Genomic DNA, 27,968 nt, shown 5'->3' with positions numbered 1-27,968 from the left:
TGAGTGAAAGTGTGTAAAACTAAGCATAGTTATAGTCTTATAAGCCCCCTAATGTGTTTAAATGTGAGCCGTGCAAGCTATCAGCGAGCCGTCCCCTGCGGCTGGGAGCAGGCTTTGTGGTGTCTGGCACTGAGATGCTAAGTTTCCACTCATTCTTCTCCAGGCCGCTGCAGGCTGCAGAGCAGTGCCCTCTTGAGAAACACAGGAGGCTTTAAGAATGCAGTAAACAGACTGTAGGGGATCAACAGTGTCAGAACTTGAGGTTCAATTCATGAACTATATGGAGCATTTCTTTTATAGGGAGTCATTTATGTGTTATTTGTTAGCCGCTTGTGGTATACACCAGTGGCAGCTCCTGCCAAATCTCTCAGGGTGGGAATGGTTGGCATGATGGTTTGTTCATTGGTTAAATTAAGAATTAACCATCTACACAACTGGCACATTGCATTGTATAAATTAATCAGGAAACTAACTTGACACCTAACATCTATCATTGAAGAGTTTTGTTTTTTTGGTCACCTCTTGTAGAAAAAACACCAGTAACCACTATATGCATTAACCTTACTCTTTATCTACATACTGTACAGTGTATGTGGACAACTATATCCAGGAATACATTATAAAGGTCTTTTATAATAAAGTTACTTTGCTTCTACAGAATGGAACCGACAACCCAATAAATTAGCATTTATTTGTCCTCACAAATATTTGCAGGGACCAGCTTTATCAATACTATATAAAATATATATAACATTTTATACATAGATAACATTTTATTTTAGGTGCAGGAGATATAAAATAAGAGTGTTGTAAAGTCTACACTTGCAGAATTGCTCCAGAATTGGAGCAGCCAGAGCTGTGTATCGCTAACTGCTCTCTACACGGCTCTGGCTGCTCCAAATCTCCATATAAGTTTGTGCCTGAAATCATTCAGTTAGTCAGTGTCCTATTTACTATACATTTCACTACATGGTCAGCAATGTAGGGAATAGAGTAAGGGGGCATTTGAAACATGCTTCATATTGTGTGACACAAACATGTTGGGGCAAACCCCCCAGGAACCGAAGGCTCTGCAGCTTGGAAAAAAAGAGCCTTAACATGAGAGTGTTTGTAATTCTGTGTTAGGGTGGAGGCATACATAACAAAACATCCAATATCCAAACACTGCTGACTCTGGTGTTCAGGTGAGCACATACAACTTCTATAATCTCCATAGAAAGACATTGTGTTTCAATGGTAAGCTCTAGAGCAGTTTATATTAGTTTATATTTTTTTGTACAAACACACCTAGGCTCCAAACCCAAGTTTAAGAATCTCCAGATTAGGATAACACTCCCTCTAAAATCCTATCCATTCTGACCAGATCTTACACCAATGATGAGCATATTTCAGCCACATTTCACAGTTGATGGGAGGATCTGGACTTATGGCTGGATGGTATTACTCATTAGAATTATCCTCGGCTTCATTTATTTCCTGAAACTGCTTCATCCTGTTCAAGGTCGACCCACCTAACCGTTGTCTCCCTGAAATGTTAAAGTTATGTTTTAAACAAATACACGAAATTATTGGAGAAGTGGATTAAACCAAAGAAAGCTTTATGTGATGCAATGTGTAACTTTCACATGACTGTATATGGGTCTCAGTGAAACTAAAATATCATAGTGCCACACATTTCATGCTGGTAGGTGAACTGGCTGTGTAGATTTGCCCTCAGGTGTGAGTGTGTGATGTCCTGTCCAGTGTGTGCTCCTGGCTGGCACCCACTGATTCTGGGTAGGCTCTGGACCCATCATGACCCAGAACAGGATGAAGTGGTCACAAGTGGTTAAAAGAAAATGGTGCAAATGTAATGGCGTTTGATTTTTTTCTTGCCGATCTCAAACAAAATAAAAAAATATCATAAAATGTGCAGGCATTAATTGTAATTGGTTATTTCCCCTGTAGGGGATGTGTTAACTTATTTTCACACAGAAAACCAACAAAACATCTCATTTGACCATTCAAACTTGTCCATACAAATGACTTCCTGTACATCCTTTGTTTGAACCCTTATTTCCTCAGCAGGCCTCTTTCAAGGACATAATGAAGCTATTCAGTGAAAGTCAGAACTGTGGAGACAATGGACTGTGTAAGGCATTAGCATGCCTTCTGGTAGTGTACTCGGTAACATGGCATACCATAAGGTGTGTTGAATAGTTCATGAGCAATATGGCTCACCAGAGGGTACATGGAGCAGTGTGTGTGCTGTATTCTCTAACCAATCCTGGCTGTACTGTCAGCGTTTGGCCCAGAGGGAGTTCACTGGTGTTTGTAAGCCACATTTACATTTCAGTCAAAGAACTAACCAACAATCAAAAAGAATTATGAGCAAAAAAGTGTGAGAGAATAAAACGGTAAAAAAAGAGTATCTCATAATCGTCAGAATACTAGCTTAAAGCAGAATATGAAATGAAAACTTTTCTGTATGTAGGTTGTTTGTTTGCTCTCAAACTTGACTTGACACACTTAAAGCGAGTGAGCGAGTGAAGTGCAGCAAGGATGAATGAGGTTAATTGGAGCTCTTCCACTGAGGGCGTCTGTGGGGAGCAGAATCAGGGCCAGCTGTGCAGCTACAGACAGACGGAAGGATCCTGTCTCAGATGTGGTGCTGAATGTGAATGGGCTCTCATGGAAACATGATGTCATCCCGATTCAAGTGAGGTCATCAAACAAGGCTTCATTGGACATGGTTTCTGTTTCCATGACAGACATCTACTGGTTCCTAAACTGAGGTCAAGTCTCAGGATTTATTTCCCAGTTCATTTTGGGATTCGTTGAGTAAACATTGTGCTTTTCCATAGTACTATAAATACATCACTGAATAACAGTTCAAAGCATTTTTCACATCTAACCAGAGCCAACTTGTTTTTCAGCAAATATCTAAAGATACCAGCAACGGTGGCGCAGCAGGTAGTGTCGCAGTCACACAGCTCCAGGGACCTCCAGTGTGTTCTCCCAGTGTCAGCCTGGGTTTCCTCCGGGTGCTCCGGTTTCCTCCCACAGTCCAAAAACACACGTTGGTAGGTTGATTGGCGACTCAAAAAAAAAGTGACCGTAGGTGTGAGTGTGTGAGTGTGTGTGTTGCCCTGTGAAGGTCTGGCGCCCCCTCCAGGGTGTATTCCCGCCTTGCGCCCAATGATTCCAGGTAGGCTCTGGACACACCGCGACCCTGAACTGGATAAGCGCTTACAGATAATGGATGGATGGATCTGAAGATGCCATTATAATATTCCTTCATTCGTTCATCTTCTGTTACCACTGGGCACAAGGCAGGAACGCAGCATCACACACTCACCCAGTCACTCCAACATTCTTACCTGTGGATAATTTCATACATCTATGAAACCTACCAAAATGTGTTTTGACCGTGGGAGGAAACAGGAGCAAACAGAGGAAACCCTAACAGACACAAGGAGAACACACCAAGTTCCTCCTGCAGAGAGACCCAAGGCAAGGATCTTAAGATGTTCAACTTACTGATTTTACTCCATTGATTTCTTTTTATGAGGTAAAATTATAGAGTGAGTGAAGTGTACAATCACTAGTAAAACTTGATTATTAGTAACTACGCTACAACAACATACCAGAAAGCAGAGTACCATTAATACATGACTGAATATGTATTTATTTACTTCACTAAAAATGACTAATGCCTAAATAGGTATGGTGTTTCATTTATTACTGAAACAACACCATGTAATTCTGTGCATGTGTAGACAACGTTTGATATTGTTACCAACTCCTGGCCTGAAACACACTAGTACTAACAGCAGCAACACTAGCAATGCAGCATATATTTTTCACAGAAATTGACTGCAAATTTTCCTAGATGGAGACACTGCTGTACAGTATTACAGGATCTGCATTTAAAGAAACACCAGGCAATATTTTTACCTTATAATTACAGCGTCTACTGCGACCCTGAATTGGATTAGAGCGGTTAGAGACAATGACTGAATAAATAAACGAATTACAGCTTCTAAATCATTGTGATGATTCACTGACATGCAACGGGCAGAACAGAGTTTCTGTCATTGCTACTCCAGGCTCAACACTGCAGAAAGAGCACTATGTAACTTTTGGAGTAGGGTTGGGGGTCAAACCAAACAAACCCAAATTTTATTGTAAGGTGTGTGCTGACTTTATTTCACTAGGTTCACAAGTCAGTTCACTAGGGTGTGTGTGTGTGTATGTTTAAGAAATATTTTTCTAAATGTATTAATATTTTGCGCCATATATTTCTAAACCAATAATATCAGTCCATCCTTTATGAAATGTTTACCTAAAAAGTCAGCCAATTCATTATTATCATTATCTGTAACCGCTTATCCAGTTCAGGGTCGCGGTAGGTCCAGAGCCTACCTGGAATCATTGGGCGCAAGGCGGGAATACACCCTGGAGGGGGCGCCAGTCCTTCACAGGGCAACACACACACACACACACACACACACACGTTCTCTCACACACCTACGGACACTTTTGAGTCGCCAATTCACCTATCAACGTGTGTTTTTGGACTGTGGGAGGAAACTGGAGCACCTGGAGGAAACCCACGCAGACACAGGGAGAATACACCAACTCCTCACAGACAGTCACCCGGAGCGGGAATCGAACCCACAACCTCCAGGTCCCTGGAGCTGTGTGACTGCGACACTATCTGCTGCGCCACCAAGCTGGCCTACCAAGCTGCCCTCAGCCAATTTTATTTTTTAAATAATGCAAAAAACTGAGTTCTGATCTGACTATGGGTTGCAGATGTGAAAGCTTGACAAAGATGGAGGAGTGCAAAGTGATAGAGAGTTGTGACTGATGAATGGTTAAGTAGTCTAGGAGTAAGCACAGACTATAAGTACAGACTGTACATGTTTGTCTGTGTGTTTACATAGTCCCGATATCATTTTTCACTCAGTACGGTGGGAAACATTTACACAAGGCAAGTTGCAGCATGAGCAAACCATCAGCCAATCAGATTAGAGACACCCAAACCCAAAGCCATTTCCCCAAGGAAATCAGGTCTGGCCTCCAGTCTTCTCAGCCACGTGCGCGAAAGGTAAGCCAATTACACAACTCAGCGGTTACCCTGCATAGATGTGAAGGGGCACATTTATTGGGATTACACCGGCCCACCCAAAGCTATTCAAAATGTTCAAAAGCTTGGGTTAGAACACAATACGTTCTTAAACACAAACACATACATGTATACACACGCCATCAGAGGATTGTGGTTGTAAAAAACTTCTCAGCACAACAATTACAGTCATAAAATTGTGATAAAAACACACATTTAAACACATAAAGATTAGTAGTGTTGTTTGAAAAAACCAATCCAAGTCCATTTTTGGATGTTACTTTGGATGTTATGTCTTTACCTGCATCCTTTTTTCTTCCTCTCCCTCCCCTCTCTTGTCCATTCTTCTGTGCTGCTTTATGCATGATGAGAACGTTTTCGGCTCACCTTATGTCTTTACTCTACACCTGTTAAAAAAAAAGCCACATGGTTAATTTCATCATAAGAGATAGGGTGATGCCAGTAAAAGAAAAATGTCTTATTTATCTTAATTATTTGGATGTACTGATGATCATTTCCTTGAGTACTTCCAAGTTTCCCGAAGCTTTCTTTTTCCCTTGAAGAAGCACTTTTGTCCAAGGTGCATTGGTATTTTTCTCACATTCCTAAGCAAATCTGAATCATCATCTTCACAACAGTCGAGTCAACACAGAGAACACTGCGCTCATTTAATTTTGTGTGGGTGCGTGTCTGTGTATGTGCCTGAGACCATGGGGTAAAAAATAGGCAATAAAATGCTCAACATTCCACATTTAATTAAGGCTCTTTGGCCTAACACTGGACTGGCATGCAAACACAAACAATCTCTGTATCCCAGTACTAGCTTCACAACACAACTGCAACTGCAAACCAAGATACACATATTATACCTTGTTTTGTTACCAGAGTTCCCTGGGGTCTTAATATAATGTAATACAATTTTTCTGCTCTCCTTTTCACCCATGTGACATCCATAAACATGTAAGATATGTGTATTATGCTGTTGGAGTTCCTATCTAACTGTAAGCCAATACAATTAAGTTGGGATATACTCGTCTTATGGGAATGTCTCTTGCAATTCACTTGACCGATTCATTCATTCATTATCTGTACGCGCTTATCCAGTTCAGGGTCACGGTGGGTCCAGAGCCTAACCGGAATCACTGGGCGCAAGGCAGGAACACACCCAGGAGGGAGCACCAGTCCTTAAAGAAATATGTCACACACTAAATAGTAGCAATTTTTTCAAATATCTGGAATACTGTTTTATCGTCATACTGCTTGAAACTGGCAGACGCAGGGTCGTGGTGGGTCCAGAGCCTACCTGGAATCATTGGGTGCAAGGCGGGAATACACCCTGGAGGGGGCGCCGGTCCTTCACAGGGCAACACAGACACACACACACATTCACTCACACCTACGGACACTTTTGAGTCGCCAATCCACCTACCAACGTGTGTTTTTGGACTGTGGGTTTCCTTCGGGTGACTGTGAGGAATGTGGTGTGTTTTCCCCGTGTCCATGTGGGTTTCCTCCGGGTGCTCCGGTTTCCTCCCACAGTCCAAAAACACATGTTGGTAGGTGGATTGGCGACTCAAAAGTGTCCGTAGGTGTGTGTGTGTGTTGCCCTGTGAAGGACTGGTGCCCCCTCCAGGGTGTATTCCTGCCTTGTGCCCAATGATTCCAGGTAGGCTCTGGACCCACTGCGACCCTGAACTGGATAAGCGCTTACAGATAATGAATGAATGAATGAATGTTTTATGAGACATCCATGTGCATATTCTTGTCATTGATATAAATTAAAAAGTGATGCATTTGAAATTCAAGTCTGAATTTAGTACACAAAGCAAATGGAGTGTACATTACTACATAGATTCATATGTAATTATGTACATAGGTTTGAATAGTGTACCAAAGCATAAGTAAACAGTTTTACATTTCAGGTTTAAAATACAGTACAGTGTCCGATATATGAACAGGCTCGCAAAACAAGTGTATTTACCATTTACACTACATAAAAGTACACTGCCTTCAGCAGGTCTTTACAGTGAGGCAGTCTTCCAGACAATCAGAGGAAATACCAACACATCCACCAAGCTGCCACTTGAGCTTAAAAATAGCAGGATGGATGTGCCCTGCCTAGCTGTCCAGTGCATTGTCCAGCACAGCCGGATTATTCACTTCCAGTGTTCTTAAAACAGGGGGCTGGACCACAAAGAGTTTTTGCATTTCATATACTAAGTCAAAAAGCTAAGAGTAGAATAGCACTCACAGTTACACAGAGAGACTTGAGCTTCTCTGTATACGATTTCTGTCTACAATGGTTTAACATATTGAAACAATACTTAACTATTGTGCACAGACACTGAAGACTGGTATAGCTCTCACATACGAGAGGGCATGCTAACACTGTGGTCTACAGCGCTTGGATAAAGAAGCAGGAGGGAACTGGAAACACCATGAATATATGTCCATGGGAAAAAAGTCTGGAATTATTAAAATAGCATGGTACAGGCCTATGGTTTGGGGTTTAAGACATTCATAATGAACGCCTTCATGCAGACTAAGGCCCCTAGTCTCTGCAAATTCCCTTATAGCACAGCCACAGAACTGCTGAGTATAAACCAACCCAGAACCAACAGAAATCATGGGATACAGTAGTTTTCCCATTGATTTTGGAATTAATTTTGTTACAATGTCAGCGAACCATATTGAGGTTGACATGCAAGACAACTCGCAAGGATAGCTACAGCCACAAGCTGTAAACACAACCGTGCAACATGCTAACGGTCTCCATGTGTGCTAAAAGGTTTTAGAGATCAACAAAGTGTGTCTTCCACTGCTGGAATTACCACAGTTAGATTTTTCTTCAACTGCAGCGAAGAGTTCCTGAAATAAACTCTCTGGGATTGATTAGTTGCTGCTGGGCCCAAAATAAAAAAAAACTAATCCCCACCAGCCTCCCTTTAAAATGGGGCATGATCTGCAGAATCAGCTGCCTGGGCCTGATACTAATTGCTTGGATTTGAAAGAGACCACATCCTGCCTCTCTGAGACGTGGGCTTGAAAGCCAGCTTGAAAGAGACTTCACAGAGAGTGTGCCTAGCCGTGGCCAGCCATGCCATTTTCCCATCAGCCACCACTTCCTGGAGCCAAGGGCACATGTGCTCCGCAAGAAGTGGGGTCATGCAGGAAGGATCAAGAATCACATCAGCTCCTCAGGACCCTGCCTTTCTTCTCTTTCACACACACTGTAAGGATATGCCATTGTACTGTAGACAACAGCAGGCACAGATTACTGACTTTGAATGTCATTGTCAAACTGCAAGTAGTGCTTTTAATTCTAGCCTAAATAATCAAGAAAATTATCAACAACTGTCCCGTAATGAGTTTTAAATTGGGACATTTCTACATTCATAAGCTTTTAAGAGTTAGACCAATCCAAGGCAACCAAACACTGCGCTGTGTACATGACAACAACCACAACTAGGTTTAAATGACAGAGTCTGCATTCAGTGTTCAAAATTAAAGCCAGATTCTTGGTCATCTAAATTATAAAAACAGGCCTGGACATCATTTATAGAAAATAATAATTTAAATTTAAATCACAAAATTGAGCCTGAATTTGTAGCATAATTTCCCTTCAGACATATATTCACAATCTGATTGATTTTCCAGGTTGGGAACTAGACTGGAAGTGACTGATGTTGAGGGTGATCTGGAAGTGTGAAAGGGAAAATCTTCCCTTACTGAACTTAGTTACAGAGTAAAAACCAACTAGATATTTTCAGTTGTAGTTAGAGACAGTCAGAAAAATGACAAAATTAGTGATTCAGGCGATGACTAATGAGAAACCTGTAACAGAATAAATAAGACAAATGAAGCTTTCCTGGACCGCCATGGGCTACATAACCTCTCAAAAATGTAACCATTATATCTGTAATACAGCAATGTACATGAGCAATTTAGACATCTTGGTAACATCCGGTGTTTTTTGAAAAATTGCCCAGAAGCAAACCAGCAGTCAAATCTGGCAGGTGTATTTACTCTATATTTACCTATGATATATTACTACATACAGAAAGGTAAGATTGCTAACGGAGTGTTTTCAAACTGCCAATTCTGTCTATTGCAGGAAAGAAAGATAACAAAGCAAAAAAAACTAACTCCTGAGCACCTCACATTTGGAGTAAACAGAGTGCCATTCTTAACATTTGAAAAAAAAAAAAAACAGTGGTTGTTTTTCATTCATTCATTATCTGTAACCCTTATCCAGTTCAGGGTCGCGGTGGGTCCAGAGCCTACCTGGAATCATTGGGCGCAAGGCGGGAATACACCCTGGAGGGGGCGCCAGTCCTTCACAGGGCAACACACACACTTTCACTCACACACTCACACCTACGGACACTTTTGAGTCACCAATCCACCTACCAACGTTTGTTTTTGGACTGTGGGAGGAAACCAGAGCACCCGGAGGAAACCCACGCGGACACAGGGAGAACACACCAACTCCTCACAGACAGTCACCCAGAGCGGGAATCGAACCCACAACCTCCAGGTCCCTGGAGCTGTGTGACTCCGACTGCGAAGAAAGTGCTGCGTTTTTGCTCCATGTGGTATTTTAACAAAAGCAAGCCACATATGTTTAATTAAGGCCCCAGAGAACTGTATTAACTTGTAAAAAATGCTGTATAATAAATCCCCTTTAATACATGGAAACTTACAGTGACAGTAGAAGACATAATATCAGAATTTACATGTCATAAAACTACAGTAGTTCAGCTTATACAAAGTCTTATTTAGTTTTGTATTGAAGCTTTATGTCTAATGTAGCTAAGTTATAGAAGCTTGTATCTCATATAACAGCACATGCTTAAACCACCACACACCTGCTTCAAAAATGTCAAGTTCAGTAGTCATGAATAGTCCTAGCGCTTTAAAAAACACTGAATTTTAAAAGTGCTTAGAGAAAAACTGAGGCACATTTGCTAAGGCAGGCTTTACATGATGCCAAATGATAAGGTATTAGCCTTGTAGGTCCTATGCAAAATTCAGGGGCCACCCTTCATTTATTTAAGTATCGGTTTCAAAGTCAGAAAAAAGCCAAACATGTATTTAACAGAAAATTACACATTTACAGCATCTACAGCATCCACCCTTTGCATTTATTACAGCTTCTATTGTTGCCAGATGACTTGCTTTAAGTTTTCTCAGCTTTCACTTTAAAGAAGATGGTGGGCTGAGTGGATTTGGGGACGGGGAAAATTGTGCAGATGGGTTTTTTCATCTTCAACTCTTTGCGCACAGTCACACTGAGCTCTATCTGCTGTAATTAGAGAGATGATGTATGCTAACTGAAACCATCTGGCAAACACTGTGTCTGTTTACCGTGACACAGAGGAGGCAGTTCTTACTGAAGATGTGACAAAGAAGAAGCAGCTGAACAGACTGAGGAAACCTACAGAGTACAAAAACCCAAAAAATGTTCAGTCTGTATATTTTCTAGGTTCCTTTCTGCATTTCAAAGCACTCACATTAGCGTCACACTCGTGTAGGTCCACACTTGCACCATAGTTACTTATTTTCTAACCTTCATTTACCAGTTCGGCTCCTTAAGACATTTGGCATGGAACCCAGTGATAAACGTAGGCGATTTCACCTCGTGAGTAGGACGCCGTGGTATACGAACCCTGCTCTGGTCTAGCGTGAGAACTGACCTGTTAACATTTTAAGTGGACACACATGTGCTGTGAGGTGTAGAGTTTAAATGACCCAGAACGCCGTGGGCCGAATGACGCTGAAGCATGAACTCATTTAGAGACATTTACAAAGTGCAAAAGCAGAGTTACAAAGTGAGAATCCTCCAGTGTCACACTTCATTTCTGGACAAGAACCAGCAACCACAGACACTAGAGACAGCCTTTAACTGTTCAGAAACTATTCCAGAAGTCAAGAATTTAATACTGTTATTGTTTAATGAGGCCAACTTCATATAAAGTCATTAGAAAACAAACAAATATTAAAACCCTGAAAAGAAACTCATGTACTCATGGGCCTCTAGCCGTTACACGACCCATTTAGCAATAATCATCAAAACAGATTCTAATGTAAAACAGCAGTGATTTTTCGAGGAGCAACTAAAAACAGGCTGCTTACATTACCCTGTATCAAATTACAGACTAGAGGAAGCTGCATTAAGACTGCAGCTTGGTGTATTTGCCAGCAGATTCAAAAACCAAGCAACTGGAAAGCCCTGGTCTGACCACCGCTGCCCCTGAACTTTTAATAACTGCTTAATTTGTAGTTTCTCATAATTGTATGTTTCTCAACGTCATGTGCTTAGGTCTGAGCTTAATTGGACCAAAAGGATATTTAATCAAATGTCAGACGGTAGAAAATAGAAAATGACAAGAGGAAGCAGGAAACGGGTGGAAACAGCAGGGTGAAATGTGTCCGAATTAAAGTATAAAGGGAGAGAAGACGAGATGAATCTCCCCTGTGATGTTTTAAAATGGCAAGTCCTTAAAGCCTATGAAATATAAGAGTCAATGAGCTCCGAAGAAGCGCCCACTTGATGGTGGCACTGTTTTATTGAGAGAGAAATGAGGACAGAGACTTCTAAATGGGTTTTATGGCTGCAACCTTAGGGAAAATGGCCTTGTTTCCTTATATGGAAAACCTGTCCTAAATATGCTCCCTAGCTTGCCCATCTGAACATGAGCTGACAGGCACAGGGTCTTACACAAGTTTGCAGTCCTCACATCAAAAGCCCTCAGGCCAGGCTGGTTGCGTGAGCAGCTATGAAAACATCCATGAACCACTGGGCAATGAAAAATTACATATTTCTGGCCACTGTGACAGAAGCGTCATCTGAGGGTAAGAGTTACTGCTACTGTAGTGACCATTCAAGAAGTAGTACGCCTAACTGTAACTAATGTAGCCTTCCTTGAGGGACTGTGTTGTAAGAGGTAAAGAACACCTTTATGTGGTCCTTGTAGCAATAGTTTCATTCATTCGCTGAAGTCACAGGTGTTCTAAAAGGTACATGGTTACACCTAAAGACACAGTTACACTAGACATTTGCAATACATCACATCAGGGTCGTTGTGTGTCCAGAGCCCACCTAGAATCATTGGGAACAAGGAAGGAACACAACCTGGACAGGAGACTAGTCCATCACTAGGCATCACTCAAAACACTCACACTTCTGGAGATTTTCACACAGCCGGTCCACCTGTCCTCATGTGTTTTGTGGTTGTGAGAGAGAACAGGAGCACCTGGAGGAGACCCACATAGATATGGGAAGAACACACCAAGCTCTTCCTAGGAAACAGCAAAGGAGCTGTGATCTTTCAACACATTCCCTGGGTTACACAACAGTTGAGAAATACACTGTAGAACTAGAGATACATGAATACTGATACTGGTATCGGGTATTTGCCCGATCAATAAAGAGCTTTCAGGAGAAGCTGGGACATTGTGTAAAATGCAATAATGATTAAAGTCTTGAATATGTTGATTGTTTTGAACCTTTATTTTACTGTCAAATGCCCAAAGAAATGTTAAGACTTTAAATGTTTTGGAGTACAAACCTGTAAATGTAAAAAAAAGTCAAATTCATTATCTGTAACACTTATCCAGTTCAGGGTCGCGGTGGGTCCAGAGCCTACCTGGAATCATTGGGCGCAAGGCAGGAATACACCCTGGAGGGGGCGCCAGTCCTTCACAGTGCAACACACACTTACACCTACGGACACTTTTTTTTGACTCGCCAATCCACCTACCAACATGTTTTTGGACTGTGGGAGGAAACCGGAGCACCCGGAGGAAACCCACGCAGACACAGAGAGAACACACCAACTCCTCACAGACAGTCAGCCGGAATGGGAATCGAACCCACAACCTCCAGGTCGCTGGAGCTGCGTGACTGTGACACTACCTGCTGCACCACTGTGCCGTCCCATAAGAGTGAAATGTTTAAAGAATATTCAAGTTACACTATTTTGAAATATTCCAAAATAAGCAGGGGGTCCTAACTCGGTGTAAAAGGTGCATCCAGATCCAGCCTTTTCAAGCAAAGATGAGTCATGTCTTTTATCATTTCCTGTACATAATATTGTGAAAAGGTTTAGGAAACTGGAATCCAAGGTCATCTCAGAAGATCCAAACCACAGTGGAGCCACGTGCTGTGGTCAGAGTAGTCAACATTTCAACATGTGTACAGGAAAAATGGATGTCCAGTTCTCTGTGCCAAAGACAAAAGTGACCATCCAGACTGCTATCAGTGAAAGGTGCAGAAGCCATTATCTGTCATGGTACAGGGTGCATCAGCGTCCACAGCATGTGTGACATGCCTATGTTTATACCATTGATGTGTATAATGGGATTTTACAGAGACATATGTTGCTACAGAAGCAATAGCAAGAAAACGATGACAATCCTCATTCTGCACGTGAAAACCACTCATTATTTCATAGACCGAGTGTCTGTGCTTGACTGGCATGCCTGCAGTTCACATCTGCCTCCTGATGAACATTAATGGCACATCATGTAGAAAATCAGACAAAGACGAAGTTATGTATAAAGCCAGATTGGGAATGATTTGACTTGCAAAACTGCCACAAATTGTATCTTCAGTTAACAAAGTATAATACATTCATTCATTATCTGTAATCGCTTAACCAGTTCAGGGTCACGGTGGGTCTGGAGCGTACCTGGAATCATTGGGTGCAAGGCGGAAATACACCCTGGAGGGGGCACCAGTCCTTCACAGGGCAACACAGACACACACACATTCACACCTACGGACAATTTTGAGTCGCCAATTCACCTACCAACATGTGTTTTTGGACTGTGGGAGGAAACCGGAGCACCCGGAGGAAACCCACACAGACACAGGGAGAACACACCACACTCCTCACAGACAGTCACCCGGAGCGGGAATCGAACCCACAACCTCCAGGTCCCTGGAGCTGTTTGACTGCGACACTAACCTGCTGCGACACCATGCCGCCCAAGTATAATACAAATAAATGTAATTAAGCAGTCTTCTCAAACTGGTTAATAAACATAAATATACATTTCCATATTTTTATGAAGGTTCAAGACACTCTCAACAAAATATTTTTTTATTTAGTAGTACAAGAATTTGTATTTGTTTAAAAAAGACCTGAAAAGTGGTGTGAAGAGTGTGTGGTTTATATGTGAGTGTGTGTGTGTGTGTGTGTGTGGGGGGGGTGGGCACACTACACCTGTTTATTGACAGCTGTCTCAGTGCCTTGGAAACTGCTGAACTGTCACTCCACACAGAAAACAACTACTATTAAGCACGCCTCGGTGTGTTAACTGCAGTCAAAGAAAGCCTACAGAAGATAGTTTTCCCTCCCCAAGCAGCAAACCTGAGATACAACATTACACACAAACAGACACAGGGCAAATCCAGCTACACGGCTCAGTGCTGCTTCCAGAAGCATAGCACAGGACAACTTTCACGGAAATTACACTTTAAATCTGTGCTCACTTAAATTTCCTCAGGTAAACACAGCCAACTACACACAAAATCTGTTTCAGCAACTTCACCTATGGTTCTTAAAACACTTAAACACAGTTTTAAGTTCAAATTCAGTTTGAGAAGTTGCAAAACAAACCAAAAAATTCATATATATTCCGCCGTCGTTTAACAAACGTTAAAAACGAGTTTCGGCTTGTGTTAAACTGTTCCGAGACACGGTTTGAACTCGAACTCAGTTTAGACACAATAAAACCAACCCAAAACGGGCGAAAGACCCTCACCAGTTCAGAAGTTTAGAGCTGAGCGCTCCGTCTCTCTCTCTTCATGAAGGAGCGGCGGTAACGGTCCACTGCGCGAGACTCACCGATCTCCTTCCTCGCGCTCGCTGGAGAGGAACGCGTGCCGCAGCTACACACCCCCAAACCACGTCAGAGCGGAACAACCTACCACAATAAAGCGCGCGGTGAAAAAAAACACACACACACACATATATACGCTCTCTCTCTGTCTCGTACACACGTACTTACTTTAAGACTTACCTTAACTTTTACCATATTTATCACTAGACTAACCCTAAACACAACAACTAGCACGAAACTTTAGCTTAACCATAAATATACTGATCCTAAACTTTCCCAACCCTTAACCAGAACCACCACTAACCACAGCCTACGCCTAATCTTTATCATGTTAAAATTTTGTGACTTCGGAGGAAGGCAGAGAAGTCACTAATGTGTGTTAATAACTTCTTGTTCTACCTACAACGTTAAAAAAGTAAACAGTACCACTACATCACATCAAACTCTCTATACTGATTATTAAGTATTCTTTTTTTTTTGTTTTAAGTTTATGTTGGAGTCCTGAATTTCTGGGTCCTGAATTTTTTGCTTGTTTTTTAACTTGATTTTTTTTAAAAAGCCTTTAGTTTAACTTTGCAGGTAATATTTCAATTCTTTAAAATTGAAACACTGCGATTTAAGGAGCTTTTTATGAGTGAGTTGTGAATTTTTCAAATATATAACTATGCAAATATATCTTTCAATTATAACTTTTCCAAATCGTAAATGAACAATAGGTAAGTTTTAAGGGGCTTTAGTTTGCTCCTGGGCGCCCCCTACAGTTATAGAATTCACTTACAACTGTTCAGAACTGTCCAGAATTTAAGTGAGATGATTGTGAAATGATTTTGAAGCTGTAAACTTAAGGACAAAAATATATATATATATTACTTTTCCTATAAAGGAACAGAGCAAACCTGGCAGCAGATACAAAAACATCTAGTATAAAGTGAAAATGAAGCCTACAGTCCTTCAGTACATTTACACAAACAGTACCCTTTGATTCCGCAGGTACAGTGAGTTAGTCAAGACTGTTACGTGAAGTCCATGTTTTACTCTGTGCTGCCTCTTTGTGGCTCCTGCTGGAACACTGGAGGAAATTCCTCCCAGGTCCTGAGGTCCCACACGCGACGTCATGAAGAATACAAAGTTGCTGAGTGAGCAAAAGGCTGGAACAAATTTAATCTAAACTGGAGCTTTAGTTTAGACACTGTTTCAATAATTTGGACAATTCTTGCAAATTCAATGCAGATATAAAATAAAAGTAGATATAGTTTTAAGTCTCATGATATTCTGATAGCCTCAGAATTTACATTAACCTTTTAAAATACAATCTCATGTCAGCAAAACACCTTTTAAAATGGCTGCTTACAGTATTTAGCTACAGGTTGAGAGTTAGTTCATTGATCTGGCCCAGTTTACCATAATGTGCAATTAAAACCATACAATCTGTGACAAATATGAGGACATTTGGGGATGAACTCACCAAAAAAACCTGGATTACAAACCACCATTGTGTTACCAGTGTTAGCCTCAGTGGACATCGTTGTTACGTGGAACAGTGATAATTCGACTCCTTTTTGAATGTCCCACGTAGTCCATTTTAAGTAAACAGTTGGAGTGATCAGAAAGCCTTTACGTGTTGTTTTTGTGGGAATCAGATTATAATAACACAGATCTCCAGCATTCACTTCTGCTCCTCCAGTGTTACTGAATAAATGTACATACATCTGTCAACAGGGCTTTGGTGGGGCTTATTAAACTGTAACAAAAGAACACGCGTCATACGTACAAAAACAAATGTTCATCTTTATTTCTGTTAGTGTTATAATACCTGATGGCTCCATAAAGTCTCTAATATATTCATACTGCTCTACATAGCTATGTAACATGGCACAGGTCTTGTGCTGCGCTGCACATATCACACGTTTTTACAATAAACTGACAGATTTGTACACGACTCCGTGGCACACACTAATCTTAACAGTAAGTACATCAATGAGACTGGACAAGGGGACATTTTGTTACCATTGCACAGTACATTATTAGAGCTTTTGTCTTCCACAGATATGTGTTCTTCATCAAAAGTTTGCCCAACGTAATGTGTAGCTACACCGTTTAAACTGTTTTTAGTGAGTGGGGTCACTTTTTTCAACATGCCGTTAAAAAACGTATGAAAAATAATGTACAACAGAATATGGTCCGATTCCTTTAAAGGTGTAGCATAGATGTCATAGAACACACACTCTTAAAAATTGCAGTAACAGAAACACATAAACGTGAATAGTTTATATCCTTCTTTGGCTCACATAAATATGACTATTTCATATCCTTCTTTCAGTCTCAGAATAAATTAAGACTTTAATTCAAGTTACTTAAATGGCACACACTTTCAGTCGTTTACACAAACAACGCTCATGCGCACATGCTCACACTCACCTGTGTGCTCATACAAACACACAATTTACCACAGGCTATATTGTGGTAGCTTATGTCAGTCTGACACACACACTGCAGATGGCACAGGCACAGTCCTCCAGCTGGAAATTAACCTGTCACTCCAACAGCAACACAAACTCATAAGGACAATATCTCCGTCATCTTCTCACAAGAGCATATGGATAGGTAGATAAATGTAACCCAACAGTTTCTCAGGTAGGCCTTCACCCTGCAATAATCAGGAAAAACATACATGCACTTCCGGACTGAGGCCTCATCCACACGCATCCAGATATTTCTGAAAATACATTATTTTCTCCAATTTTCAAAAAAAAAAATCCATATCCATGCCATATCCATATCCCGGGATTTTTGAAAATATTTGTCCACATCAAAAAGCAAAAATGATTTGAAGCACTGACTTGAGCATGACAACAGAAGAAGGCTATAATATAAGGCTGGCTATCAATAAGTATTGATAACATCCATGGAATCAATATGAAGAAATTATCATTGATTTCTTTCCTTATTGTATAAATGAGCTTTGAAAACATGTTCCAGAACACCAGACTTGGTTTAACTCAATTTTCCGCTTTGTTTTCCACAGATGTCACTGGCTTGAGAACGAACCGATGACCTTAAACGATAGTGCCAATACTGAGACTTCAGGGATCAAACCATATTACCTGACATTACTGGTAATACAGAAAAAGAAAGGTTTCTCTAAGCCACGTAATTTATGAGAGCACCCTCGCTAAACACACACAGAAAAGATATGAGCAAACTGATGTCACGATGTCAGTCAGAAGTTACAGGTTCTCAAAAATGTGACAGAAACACGTCCATCCTGCTTTTCAAAATTGGTTTCCAGTGACAGAAGATGCATTTTTATGTAGATGAAATGCAAAAATATCTGTATACATCTGGACAAGGCTTAAAAGACAAAGACAGACATTTGCACATATCCAAACACACACACACACACACTTGTATCTACACCCATGAGTCTGGAGATGCGGGGTAGGTCTGAGCTCGGTAGGAAGGCCTGCGTGTGGTAGAGTAGAAGTCCACGTAGTTAGTGTTGCGCTTGAGTGCCTGTCTCTCGCTCACCACCGGGTACTGGAGTGGCTCGTCCAAATAAGGGTCATCGTAGCCCATTGGAGACGCAAGGTACATTCCATAAGTGTCGTAGGCCCTTTGATTTTGCTCATCTGAGAAGTACAGCTGGCTGTGCTGCTAGATGAAAGACAAATTGTGAGAGCAGGGGCAAACAGGCATGTTAGGGTAAACAAAAACCAGACTAGGCTGACACTCTATAATTTGAGAATGCAGTATCTGAACGATTACACACAGGTCCTAACCTTTCAGTAAGTGTGGCCTACATCAGCACAGCTGATATTAACTATATATAGAGATTTTACAAACCGTTATTCACAATTCATAGAGCACAAATTCAAAGCAGTTAATGAATTGAGCTTTTGTAGGATCACTATGTACAGCCAAGAAAATAAAATGTCTGCTGTGTTTGAAGTGGGCATTCAGGAATTATTAAACCGTGTCCTAACAGCAAGCAGGCATTTACATATAGCATCGCATGGCATCCTGGGGATTTCAGTATGTCTACACCACAAACATCAAGTCTACAAGTTAAGTTAGGACATAAATACTGAGCAAACAGAAAAAAACTCTAGGCTGCACCTAAAATGAGTGAGTAACCTATTGGACCAGCAGAGTGGTGCAGACCATCAGAAAGAAGCAGTTAGGCCACAGTGCCTTCTTCAAAAGTACAAAACTGCATTATCATACTGAGCTAAGATCATATATCAATAATTACCTGAATTATAGAACCTCTCCAAAAGACATTAATCCAGATTAAACAGGCCTTAATAAGTAGATTGGAGCTAAATTATATGTACCCACACTCTGCACATTTGTGCTTTTTGTGTGTAAAATAATTTCAATGCAGTGGGACATTTTGTAATCATGCAATAAAAATGAGTATTTCTAATTTATGATTTTGAATCTTTATTTAATGATAAATCTTCTGTTATTTGTTATTATAAACAAATTTATAATTTGACACCTGCAACAATGGGCACAGTTGGGACAAAGGTTACATCATTTGGGACCTGAGGACACTAATTATTGAAATTTTACATTTGGAATTTTTCCCACTGCTGCTTGATACAAGACTGCAGCTGCTCAGCATTCAGTGGTTGCCATTGACTGATTCTCATCTTCACGATTTCTCCTTGCGTAATAGAGTTTCAGGTTTCATTTCTTGATGCAATGGTAGACTGTGTTAAGTGACAACAGTTTTATGAAGTACTCCTGACTTCGTGTGGCAATATTTATCACACAGCAGGAGGGGTTCCCATGCATTGCAATCTGAGGACTCAAAATTTGCACACATTCAGCAGAGGTTTCCAGATTTGCACTTCACAGGCTGATATTGCTTCAGATTCCTTGAATGTTTTCCCAATATTATATGGAGTAGACGGTGAAAGATGGTGTCCTTTTGGATTCAGTTAGCTTCAGATATTAGAATTGAAATATAAAAAATGTTTAAATATCCTAAGTAAATAAAACATAAATAAAATAAAATGACTGTTTTCAAGGAAATCAACATAACAGCCTCAGAACATAGAGACCACAGAAAACAAGGGAACAGAACAGAGCAATGGTTAAAATATTTGTATATTTGTGCCATTCATTCTTATGTTAACAAATTCAGATGTCTTTAAAAAATTATCTACGAAATGTCCATATATGGCATGCTAAATCATTAACGTAATTACTCTAACAGGGCTAGGTAAGTCAAGATACAAATTTGCTTGCTAAGAGACTGTTAGAACCTCCTTTCATGACCAGTCATTATGCTTTCACTTGTTATGAATTTACCTGGTTATTATAGAATGTTTAGAAATGGGATTCCTTAACTCTTTTGTTTGCCCCTGATACAACTCTTTTTGGATGTTTTGCAGACATTCATTCATTCATTCATTATCTGTAAGCGCTTATCCAGTTCAGGGTCGCGGTGGGTCCAGAGTCTACCTGGAATCATTGGGCGCAAGGCAGGAATACACCCTGGAGGGGGCCCCAGTCCTTCACAGGGCAACACACATACACTCACACACTCACACCTACGGACACTTTTGAGTCGCCAATCCACCTACCAACGTGTGTTTTTGGACTGTGGGAAGAAACTGGAGCACCCGGAGAAAACCCACACAGACACAGGGAGAACACACCAACTCCTCACACACAGTCACCCGGAGCGGGAATTGAGCCCACAACCTCCAGGTCTCTGGAGCTGTGTGACTGCGACACTTTTTGCAGATATTAAATTCTAAATTTGTTTGCTGCCAAACCATTAAAAACAATGTATTTGTGATTCATTCATTCATTCATTATCTGTAAGCGCTTATCCAGTTCAGGGTCGCGGTGGGTCCAGAGCCTACCTGGAATCATTGGGCGCAAGGCGGGAATACACCCTGGAGGGGGCGCCAGTCCTTCACAGGGCCATTTAAATAAATGCTCAAGAGAATTAACAAATCACAGATTCTTGTTCATAAGGCACTTTACAAAATGTCCCCACTTTGAAATTAGAGAGCCAGAGAAAAGTACCAACTCAAAAATTAGAGAAGTTTATTTTATCGGGAAGAGTCTCACCTGTGGCCTATGAGGTTCCTCAAGTGAAGGAGAGGGATAGGAGCTTATGAAATAGGCAGAATGCTTTCCTGACCCTAAAATACACAAATGATTGGCACAGTAAAAAGCAGTGTTCGACACTGTACAGTAGTCAACAAAGTCATTCAGTTAGTTTTCTCATTCAAGCACATTCAGCTGTTCTGCAAAGCTACGAGTGGCAGCTTATAAATAAAGAAGTTCTGGCTTCATGGAAAAAGCATATATTATATTTGGTACTGTGGCTTAAGGGAGCCCTAGAAAGAGACCTTTTTGGTGGAGGAGGGGACCCTAGGTAAAGATTTTATTAGAAACATGTCCTTACAATGTAGCAATTCCCACCATTCACTTTAAATCCAATGGAGTTCTCCACTTAGAGAAAGACCTAGTTAAACCTGTATATTTACATATTCAAGGACAGGATGTTGGGACTAAGTGAAGTAGCATTATCATGGGAGTTACATTTAGAGTTTTACACACCCAGACTTCAGATTTCTCATCCTTACCTGTGTACAGATTCTTGTTTCTGTTGGTGTCTCCATAATAGTTATAAAGTTGCATAGATGACTGAGCCCTCCTCTTACTCAACCGATGTTCCCTAATTCCCAACATAGCTGGAGACGAAGTGGCACTACCACCTAACCATACAATATATAAAACATATGACAGATATGATGTATTAAATATGTGGCAAACTAGACAAACAAATGGACAATATGTTGACTACAAACGGGAAAATAAGAAGTGTAAACATAATAAGAGCATATAGTCAGTTAAACAACAGTGTTAGGAACTGTATTAAAAGTGATGGTGGTGTTGGCTCACCGGACTGGATGACAGGTGACATTTGTAAGTTGCTTGTTGGCAGAGTGGGTTGAGATCGGTACCGGTCTCTCTCCAGCGTCGACACTGGAGTAATAAAATGATTCTGATTCCACCCGTCCTGAAGATTGCACATGATGACAGTAATGAGATCGTTGGACTGAGCCAGTGAGAAAATAGAAATTGAGACTGAAACATCTCTTGATGATCACTTACTTTCTTGTAGATGTTGCGCAGATCTCTGTACTGCCACAGAGTGTTCAGCACCTGCGCGGCAGCCTTGACCACCTTCATGGAATATCTGAATAACAGAAAGAGACAGAAGGATACCCACTACTTTTACCCTAAATCTGTTTATATAAAAGTAATGCAGATTGTCAAAAAAAATATGGGGCCAGTTGTATTTCATGACACATTTTTCTAAAGCTAATTCTTCAAATGAATTTTTAGAATCATCTGAGCCATGAACAAGCACTAAATTATTTCTCTGAGTGTATGGAGGAGAGTTAGAAACACCACAGTAGGAAATGTCTACCTCTTGATTTCCAATATAAATGCAAACATTAGCTTTTCAATTTTGTTTTTTCTTTTGTTTGTTTCGGCATATTGACATCTCACCTCTCCCCCCGGCCTCGGCTGATGGAAACCAGCTTGTCAATGCCACCTGCCTGTGCGAGGGCACGGGCGTTTTCCATATTCCTGCTAGTGACTTCATGCAGTGCACAGCAAACAGCTGCAACCGTCTCATCAGACAGCAGCGAAGGCCCGTGACCTGGGAGCCGTGTCACCAGGTCTGGCATGGCGTACTTTCCTAAAAAGCCCAAAACAAATGACTTGCTCTTTAATGTGGAAAAAGAAAAAAACAAAATACATTGATCGCTGGTCTTGGGAGTCATGCAGTGGTTATTACCCACCAAAAATGGTTTAATGAAACCCGACCAGCGACGTGTACACAGGGTTCACTGATGTGTGAGGGGAGCTAAGGCTAGCCCATTTGGTCTGATCTCACAGAAGAGCTACAAATGACAAACTGCTGAAAAAGTCAATGCTGGCTGACAGAAATTTATTAGAACGCAAAAAGCGTCACCGCCTGCAGTTTATGGAGCTGCATGCCTATGCTAACCCATTCACTCCCTTGTGTGAATCAATGAGCTTTGGACACCCATGATCCTGTTGCTGGTTCAATGGTCATCATTTCTTGGACCACAAATGGCAGGTACTAACCACTACATAACAGGAAAGCCCCATCGATCTGACATTTCGGAGATACTCTGACTAAAATAGAATGACCATCATAGACGACCACAGAACACTTGTTGGCACATACTATATCACATACATATCGAAATGCATCTTTAATATAGTTATGTTAGCAAAACAAATGTTTGATGACATCAACGTATCCTTGAAAGACTGACCAATCAGCTCCTTGTTTCTTGCGTCCAGAGCCATGTTGCGTAGTGCAGTTGCCACAGAGCAGACCACTCTGTCATTGTCCATCCTTAGCAGCTCCACCAGGATGGGCAAACCCTTCTCCTTGCGCACTGCTGCCCGGATGTAAGCTGCGAACTGACCACACATTCGTACAAAGAGAAAGCAAGGGTGTGAACATCTGATACGTGTAGTTGAGAGATGTTTCTGGTCATTCAGTGTGAATGAAACTTTAGCCACTCACATATTTCATTTTTATACTGTGGACTCTAACTGTAATATGTCAGCATACAGCAGTTTAACTGCATGTAGCCTACCCTCCAGCTTCCAGCCGAGAGGTTCTGCAGTGACCCAGCTGCTCCCTCCAGTGTGGCTGGATTGGAACTCTCTGACAGTAGGGTGAGGTAAGGCTTAACCACAGATGGGTGCCACAGCATCTCTGCCCCTTTCGGGCTGCCAGAAAAACCAGGGATGGGCCCGACTCCGTCCCACTGCAGAGGAAAACAGATTAATAGAATTAAAGTCTATACAGCCCCTATATACTTGATGGATTTTCATGCAGAACACAGTGTTGTAAGTTTTGAACCTGTGCTTCAAGCTTCTAATCCATATAGTTCAAATTAGGAGAAGTAGTAAATATATTGCAACAAGCTAAAGGCTCACAGGGCAAAGAAGTATCACAGGAGAGTACAGATAAACAAGAGGATTTTATAAATATAGGAATATTCATATCGTTATCATTTTAATTGATTTAATTTTTGGTATGAGCTAATGAACTCTTGATGAACTTCAGAATCATTTTGGTGCTTCAATGACCTTCTCCTTCAATGACACCCTCCTCCCTCCCCCTTTATTTCAAGACAGTGCTGTAAAAATTAATTACACTCTGCAACTCTAGGGGGAGCTCAAAAGCACAAATTCCAAATCTTACCTAATGTTCCTTTAAGAAGAAATTTTAGTTAAACGCTTATGCTTAGAGAGATATCATTTAGGGGTTTAGCGTTTAGGGGTTAGGTGCCATGTTCAAGGGCACTTCAGCCATTGATGTTCTGGTCAGTCTTGGGGATCGAACTAGCAACTTTCCGGTACCAAGCCTGGTCCTTTAACTATGGGTGTGCCAAGCAAAAGTAGGTTTACTGCATGAATGTTGTATGTGTACATCTATGGATGTGTTAGGTCTGCACAGTAGGTTTTTGTGTTTCATATCCATGTGTTCATTTAGCCCACAAAAAGCTTGGGTAAAAAAAAAAGAATGAACGTTTTTCATTGCCTGTTACACCCCTAGGCAAAAGCTTACATCTGAGGATAATTGGCTTTAAAATATTTATGAGGATTGGACTTGCCTGCTGGTCCTGCCAGGATCTTTTCTTCTTCTTCTTCCTCAGGCCCCAGCAGCTGTAGTCGACTTGTTTACTGGAAGGGTCATTGCCCAGGAGTGTGTCCAAATCCTGAGTGCCCATCAGGCGAGACGGGGGCATCTCCAGCTCAAGACGATATGACAGGTTTCTCAAAGTGCACACGCAGTTTTCCACAATCTGAAATGACAGAAAGAGGGATGTCAGTGTCTCTGTCCTTGACAAGAACAAACAGAAAAAGCCTGAAAAACGCCATCATTATAATCTAACAGAAAATCAAACATAAAGGACCCTATACTCACTGCATCCTTAAAAAATGTGCATGGGCCTGAGAATCACCAGAAGGTAGCGCTCTAAGGCTTACACGCTTATCAGTGCAGTATAATTCTGTGCTTGGCCATCAAAGCTACTTAATACTGTTCTCTGGCACCTGAAACTGTGTGGGAGAGATGGAGAGAGAATGGCGTGGGATGTTCTGCTTCCTCTTCAAGAAAAGTGTACCCTGGCAAACTATCAGCTTCTAGCAAGCATACAATTTTCTGCTGTGTATGAAACAAAAATGTCTCTATTCTATTGCCCTTGTACCAAATGTCACAAGCCAATAAATGTGTCACTCACCTTGCTGTCAAAGTCGGAGGTGTTGATACAAGTTTTAATGATATAGAGCAGGGAGTCAATCAGACCTTCACAACAGCGCATCTGCCTACGAGCCTCTTCACCAGCAGAGCTTAGGTTTCTGACATGGACAAACACACAAGTAAACATGAAGTATGCTTTCTGAATAAGATGTTTTACTTATTTTCACAGGCAATTTAACCAGGGGAGTTCAAAGTTCTGGATATTACTCTAAACTTTCCAGCAGTACCTGAGGTAGGGCTGGGCAATTAATCAATAATTAATCGAAATCGACATTCAGAACTTCTAATTCACATAATCTTGTATTTGTTTTATTTTTTTTTAATTCTGTTATGTCCCCACTATGTGTTCATGTACTGTTCCCTTAAAACCATGCTACCGAGCTGTAGTCACGTGATTCTGCCCCTATCTGCCACATGGAAGCATCTTAAACGCAGAGGCCGACCAAGCGACTTGAGCAACTAGTACCAAAGAAAAACAAAGCGTCCATTATTTGGCTGTGCTCTGTTTTGACTATAATTGAGATGATACTGAACAAAAAAGATGTCAACATTAGACAAAATATATCCCATATTTAATCCTGGAGCATATTTACAGTACAAGCCTCGTCACTGAACTATGAAAATGCAAAAACAAAATAATCGTTCATTACTTGTAATCATGGTAAAATGTACAATTGCGCTAAATAATGATTTGCGCTCATATCGCCCAGCACTAACCTGAGGCATCCAGATGTGTTCCTCAGCACCAAAGAGGAGTGCAGTTTGAGTTTGTGGTCTTCTCTCTGGGGGGCTGCACCCCACCCAGAATGGGGGATAATCACTGTGTTGGTGAGGGGACCAAGAGCGTCCCGCACAATGGTCATCTTCACAGAGTCACACGATGATAAATTCCACAACACACCTGAGCATAAGACAACGCAAAGAACACAGAAAACAGTCATCAAATAAATAAATGAATAAATTAAAAAGGTTGTATATGACATGACACAATATATGTACAAATGTTTGTATTCCTCCAATTCTAGTTCCTATAAAAATCAGTATCAAACAGGGGCTTGTCCTTCCTCTTTGCCTTTACTTTATTTGGAAGTCTACTGGAACACTTCTTTAGGACTTTGTTACACTCAGCCACGCAACGAGTAAAATAACTGTTACAGTACAAATCATAATGAAACAGTGCTAGATGGTGCTCCCATCACTTCATAGAACACAGTTCCACTGCTCCACAGCCCAAAGATAAAGCATTTTATAAACCTGACACCAGGAATGAAGAACATAGGCTCTTGCATGGCTGCTCCAAAGCATCCCATTATATTGCCAATGCTTTCCTATGGACATTATTCAAGCTATGTATCTAAACTTGGGCACATGTCAGCAGTGGGTTCACCTTAAAGTAGCAAAACATAAAGTACATGCTGCTTTAAGGAAAGAGCCATTGATATTGACATCTGTTCTAATCTGATGGACGAAAAACAGTATGTGAGGCCAGCAGAGACAATTTTCTAAATTTGCAAATTGCCGCTAATTGTGTAAAAAGCCTCCTCTCTTATCATTCCACTTACAGTCTGTGTGTGTGTGACTATGTGCAAGTGCGTATGTGTGTTCATATGTATACTGGCTCCAGCAGAGATGAACGAGCCAGCAGAGAAGAAGATGGTGAGCTGTGGAAGGATTCCTGCTTGCCAACATAGAAACTGAAATATTCGGCATTCAATGTGCTTGCGTGTATGTGTTGGTGTGTGCATGTGTGTGGTTAGATTAGCCAGTGTAGCTTCTACTGCAACAGCTTGTCTCTCTTCATTAATCAGACCAGTCCCACATACCGTGCTTTTCCCTCTTCCTTTCTCCTTCACTGCACTACACAATACTACGCTCTGTGCTAACTTGTACAATTACATAATCAAACATACACACTGTGCATAAAATAGTGAACAAGAACACAGAAAGAGAGAGAGAGAGAGAGAGAGAGAGAGAGAGAGAGAGAGAAAGAGAGAAAGAGTAAAAAGAATAAAAAGAAATCAGAAAATAAAGTAAAATTGAATATGATTTGATATATATGTGGAAGGAAGGTAATTTCCCATTTTGTTCTTTACTTTGTTGATTTGACTTCTGTCTGAATAATCTATGTCCATGTTTTCCTCATTCCTCCTCTGACGACTGAAAGGTCCAATTACCCTCAGCTTTTATTAAACTAATCAACTGATCACATCATTCAAATTTTTCTGGCGGATAATGGCAGTTGGAAATATTCTGCTATGAATTACCAAATGATCAGTAAATTGAAGGATCTCTCAGTCATTCACTTGGTCTGAGTGGCACTTTGTCTTCATCCTCACTTCACTGGAGTGCATCGGCAGGAGGAAAGACATATTCCATCAGAAAAATGAGTGATGAGAGATTAAATGTGCGATTATATTGGCAGCTATTATATTCATAATATCAGCATCTCGTTTCCTGTGATCGTACCACAATGCATGAGGCACCCATTAGAAATACACAGTAATTTTATTGCTGTCCTGAGATTTGTTACTGAGTGAAAAATATTTTTTACAAAATGTCCCAGATTAAGTAATTGTCCAGAATTATCCAATCCCTTCAGACAAAAGGTTATACAGGTACATAGAATGTACAAACACAAATGCACAGGTACACACAGTC

General features: G+C 41.0%; 2 protein-coding genes across 4 annotated transcripts in view; both read right to left on the bottom strand.

The window, feature by feature from the left end:
• The window catches only part of tanc1a (tetratricopeptide repeat, ankyrin repeat and coiled-coil containing 1a), an 80,733-nt gene extending 65,730 nt beyond the window's left edge, over nt 1–15,003 (bottom strand). For both annotated transcript variants that reach the window (XM_066664973.1, XM_066664974.1), the window contains exons 1-2: nt 14,882–15,003; nt 5,412–5,517 (exon numbers count right to left, since the gene is read on the bottom strand). In XM_066664973.1, the coding sequence (XP_066521070.1) occupies nt 5,412–5,475 (64 nt within the window). In that variant the 5' untranslated portion in view covers nt 5,476–5,517; nt 14,882–15,003. The remainder of the gene's footprint in view (nt 1–5,411; nt 5,518–14,881) is intronic.
• Nucleotides 15,004–16,750: 1,747 nt separating this feature from the next.
• The window catches only part of pkp4 (plakophilin 4), a 34,046-nt gene continuing 22,828 nt past the window's right edge, over nt 16,751–27,968 (bottom strand). For both annotated transcript variants that reach the window (XM_066664381.1, XM_066664382.1), the window contains 11 exons: nt 26,028–26,211; nt 25,291–25,408; nt 24,661–24,852; nt 23,635–23,808; nt 23,305–23,455; nt 22,505–22,697; nt 22,103–22,187; nt 21,890–22,007; nt 21,571–21,702; nt 21,050–21,123; nt 16,751–18,610 (listed from right to left, as the gene is read on the bottom strand). In XM_066664381.1, coding sequence (XP_066520478.1) covers nt 18,371–18,610; nt 21,050–21,123; nt 21,571–21,702; nt 21,890–22,007; nt 22,103–22,187; nt 22,505–22,697; nt 23,305–23,455; nt 23,635–23,808; nt 24,661–24,852; nt 25,291–25,408; nt 26,028–26,211 — 1,661 coding nt within the window. In that variant the 3' untranslated portion in view covers nt 16,751–18,370. The remainder of the gene's footprint in view (nt 18,611–21,049; nt 21,124–21,570; nt 21,703–21,889; nt 22,008–22,102; nt 22,188–22,504; nt 22,698–23,304; nt 23,456–23,634; nt 23,809–24,660; nt 24,853–25,290; nt 25,409–26,027; nt 26,212–27,968) is intronic.

The sequence above is a fragment of the Hoplias malabaricus genome, chromosome 3 (genome assembly GCF_029633855.1).
Source record: "Hoplias malabaricus isolate fHopMal1 chromosome 3, fHopMal1.hap1, whole genome shotgun sequence".
Taxonomy (NCBI): Eukaryota; Metazoa; Chordata; class Actinopteri; order Characiformes; family Erythrinidae; genus Hoplias; species Hoplias malabaricus.
Note: the sequence above shows the minus strand (reverse complement) of the source record. Positions and strands in the feature narration are given on the sequence as shown.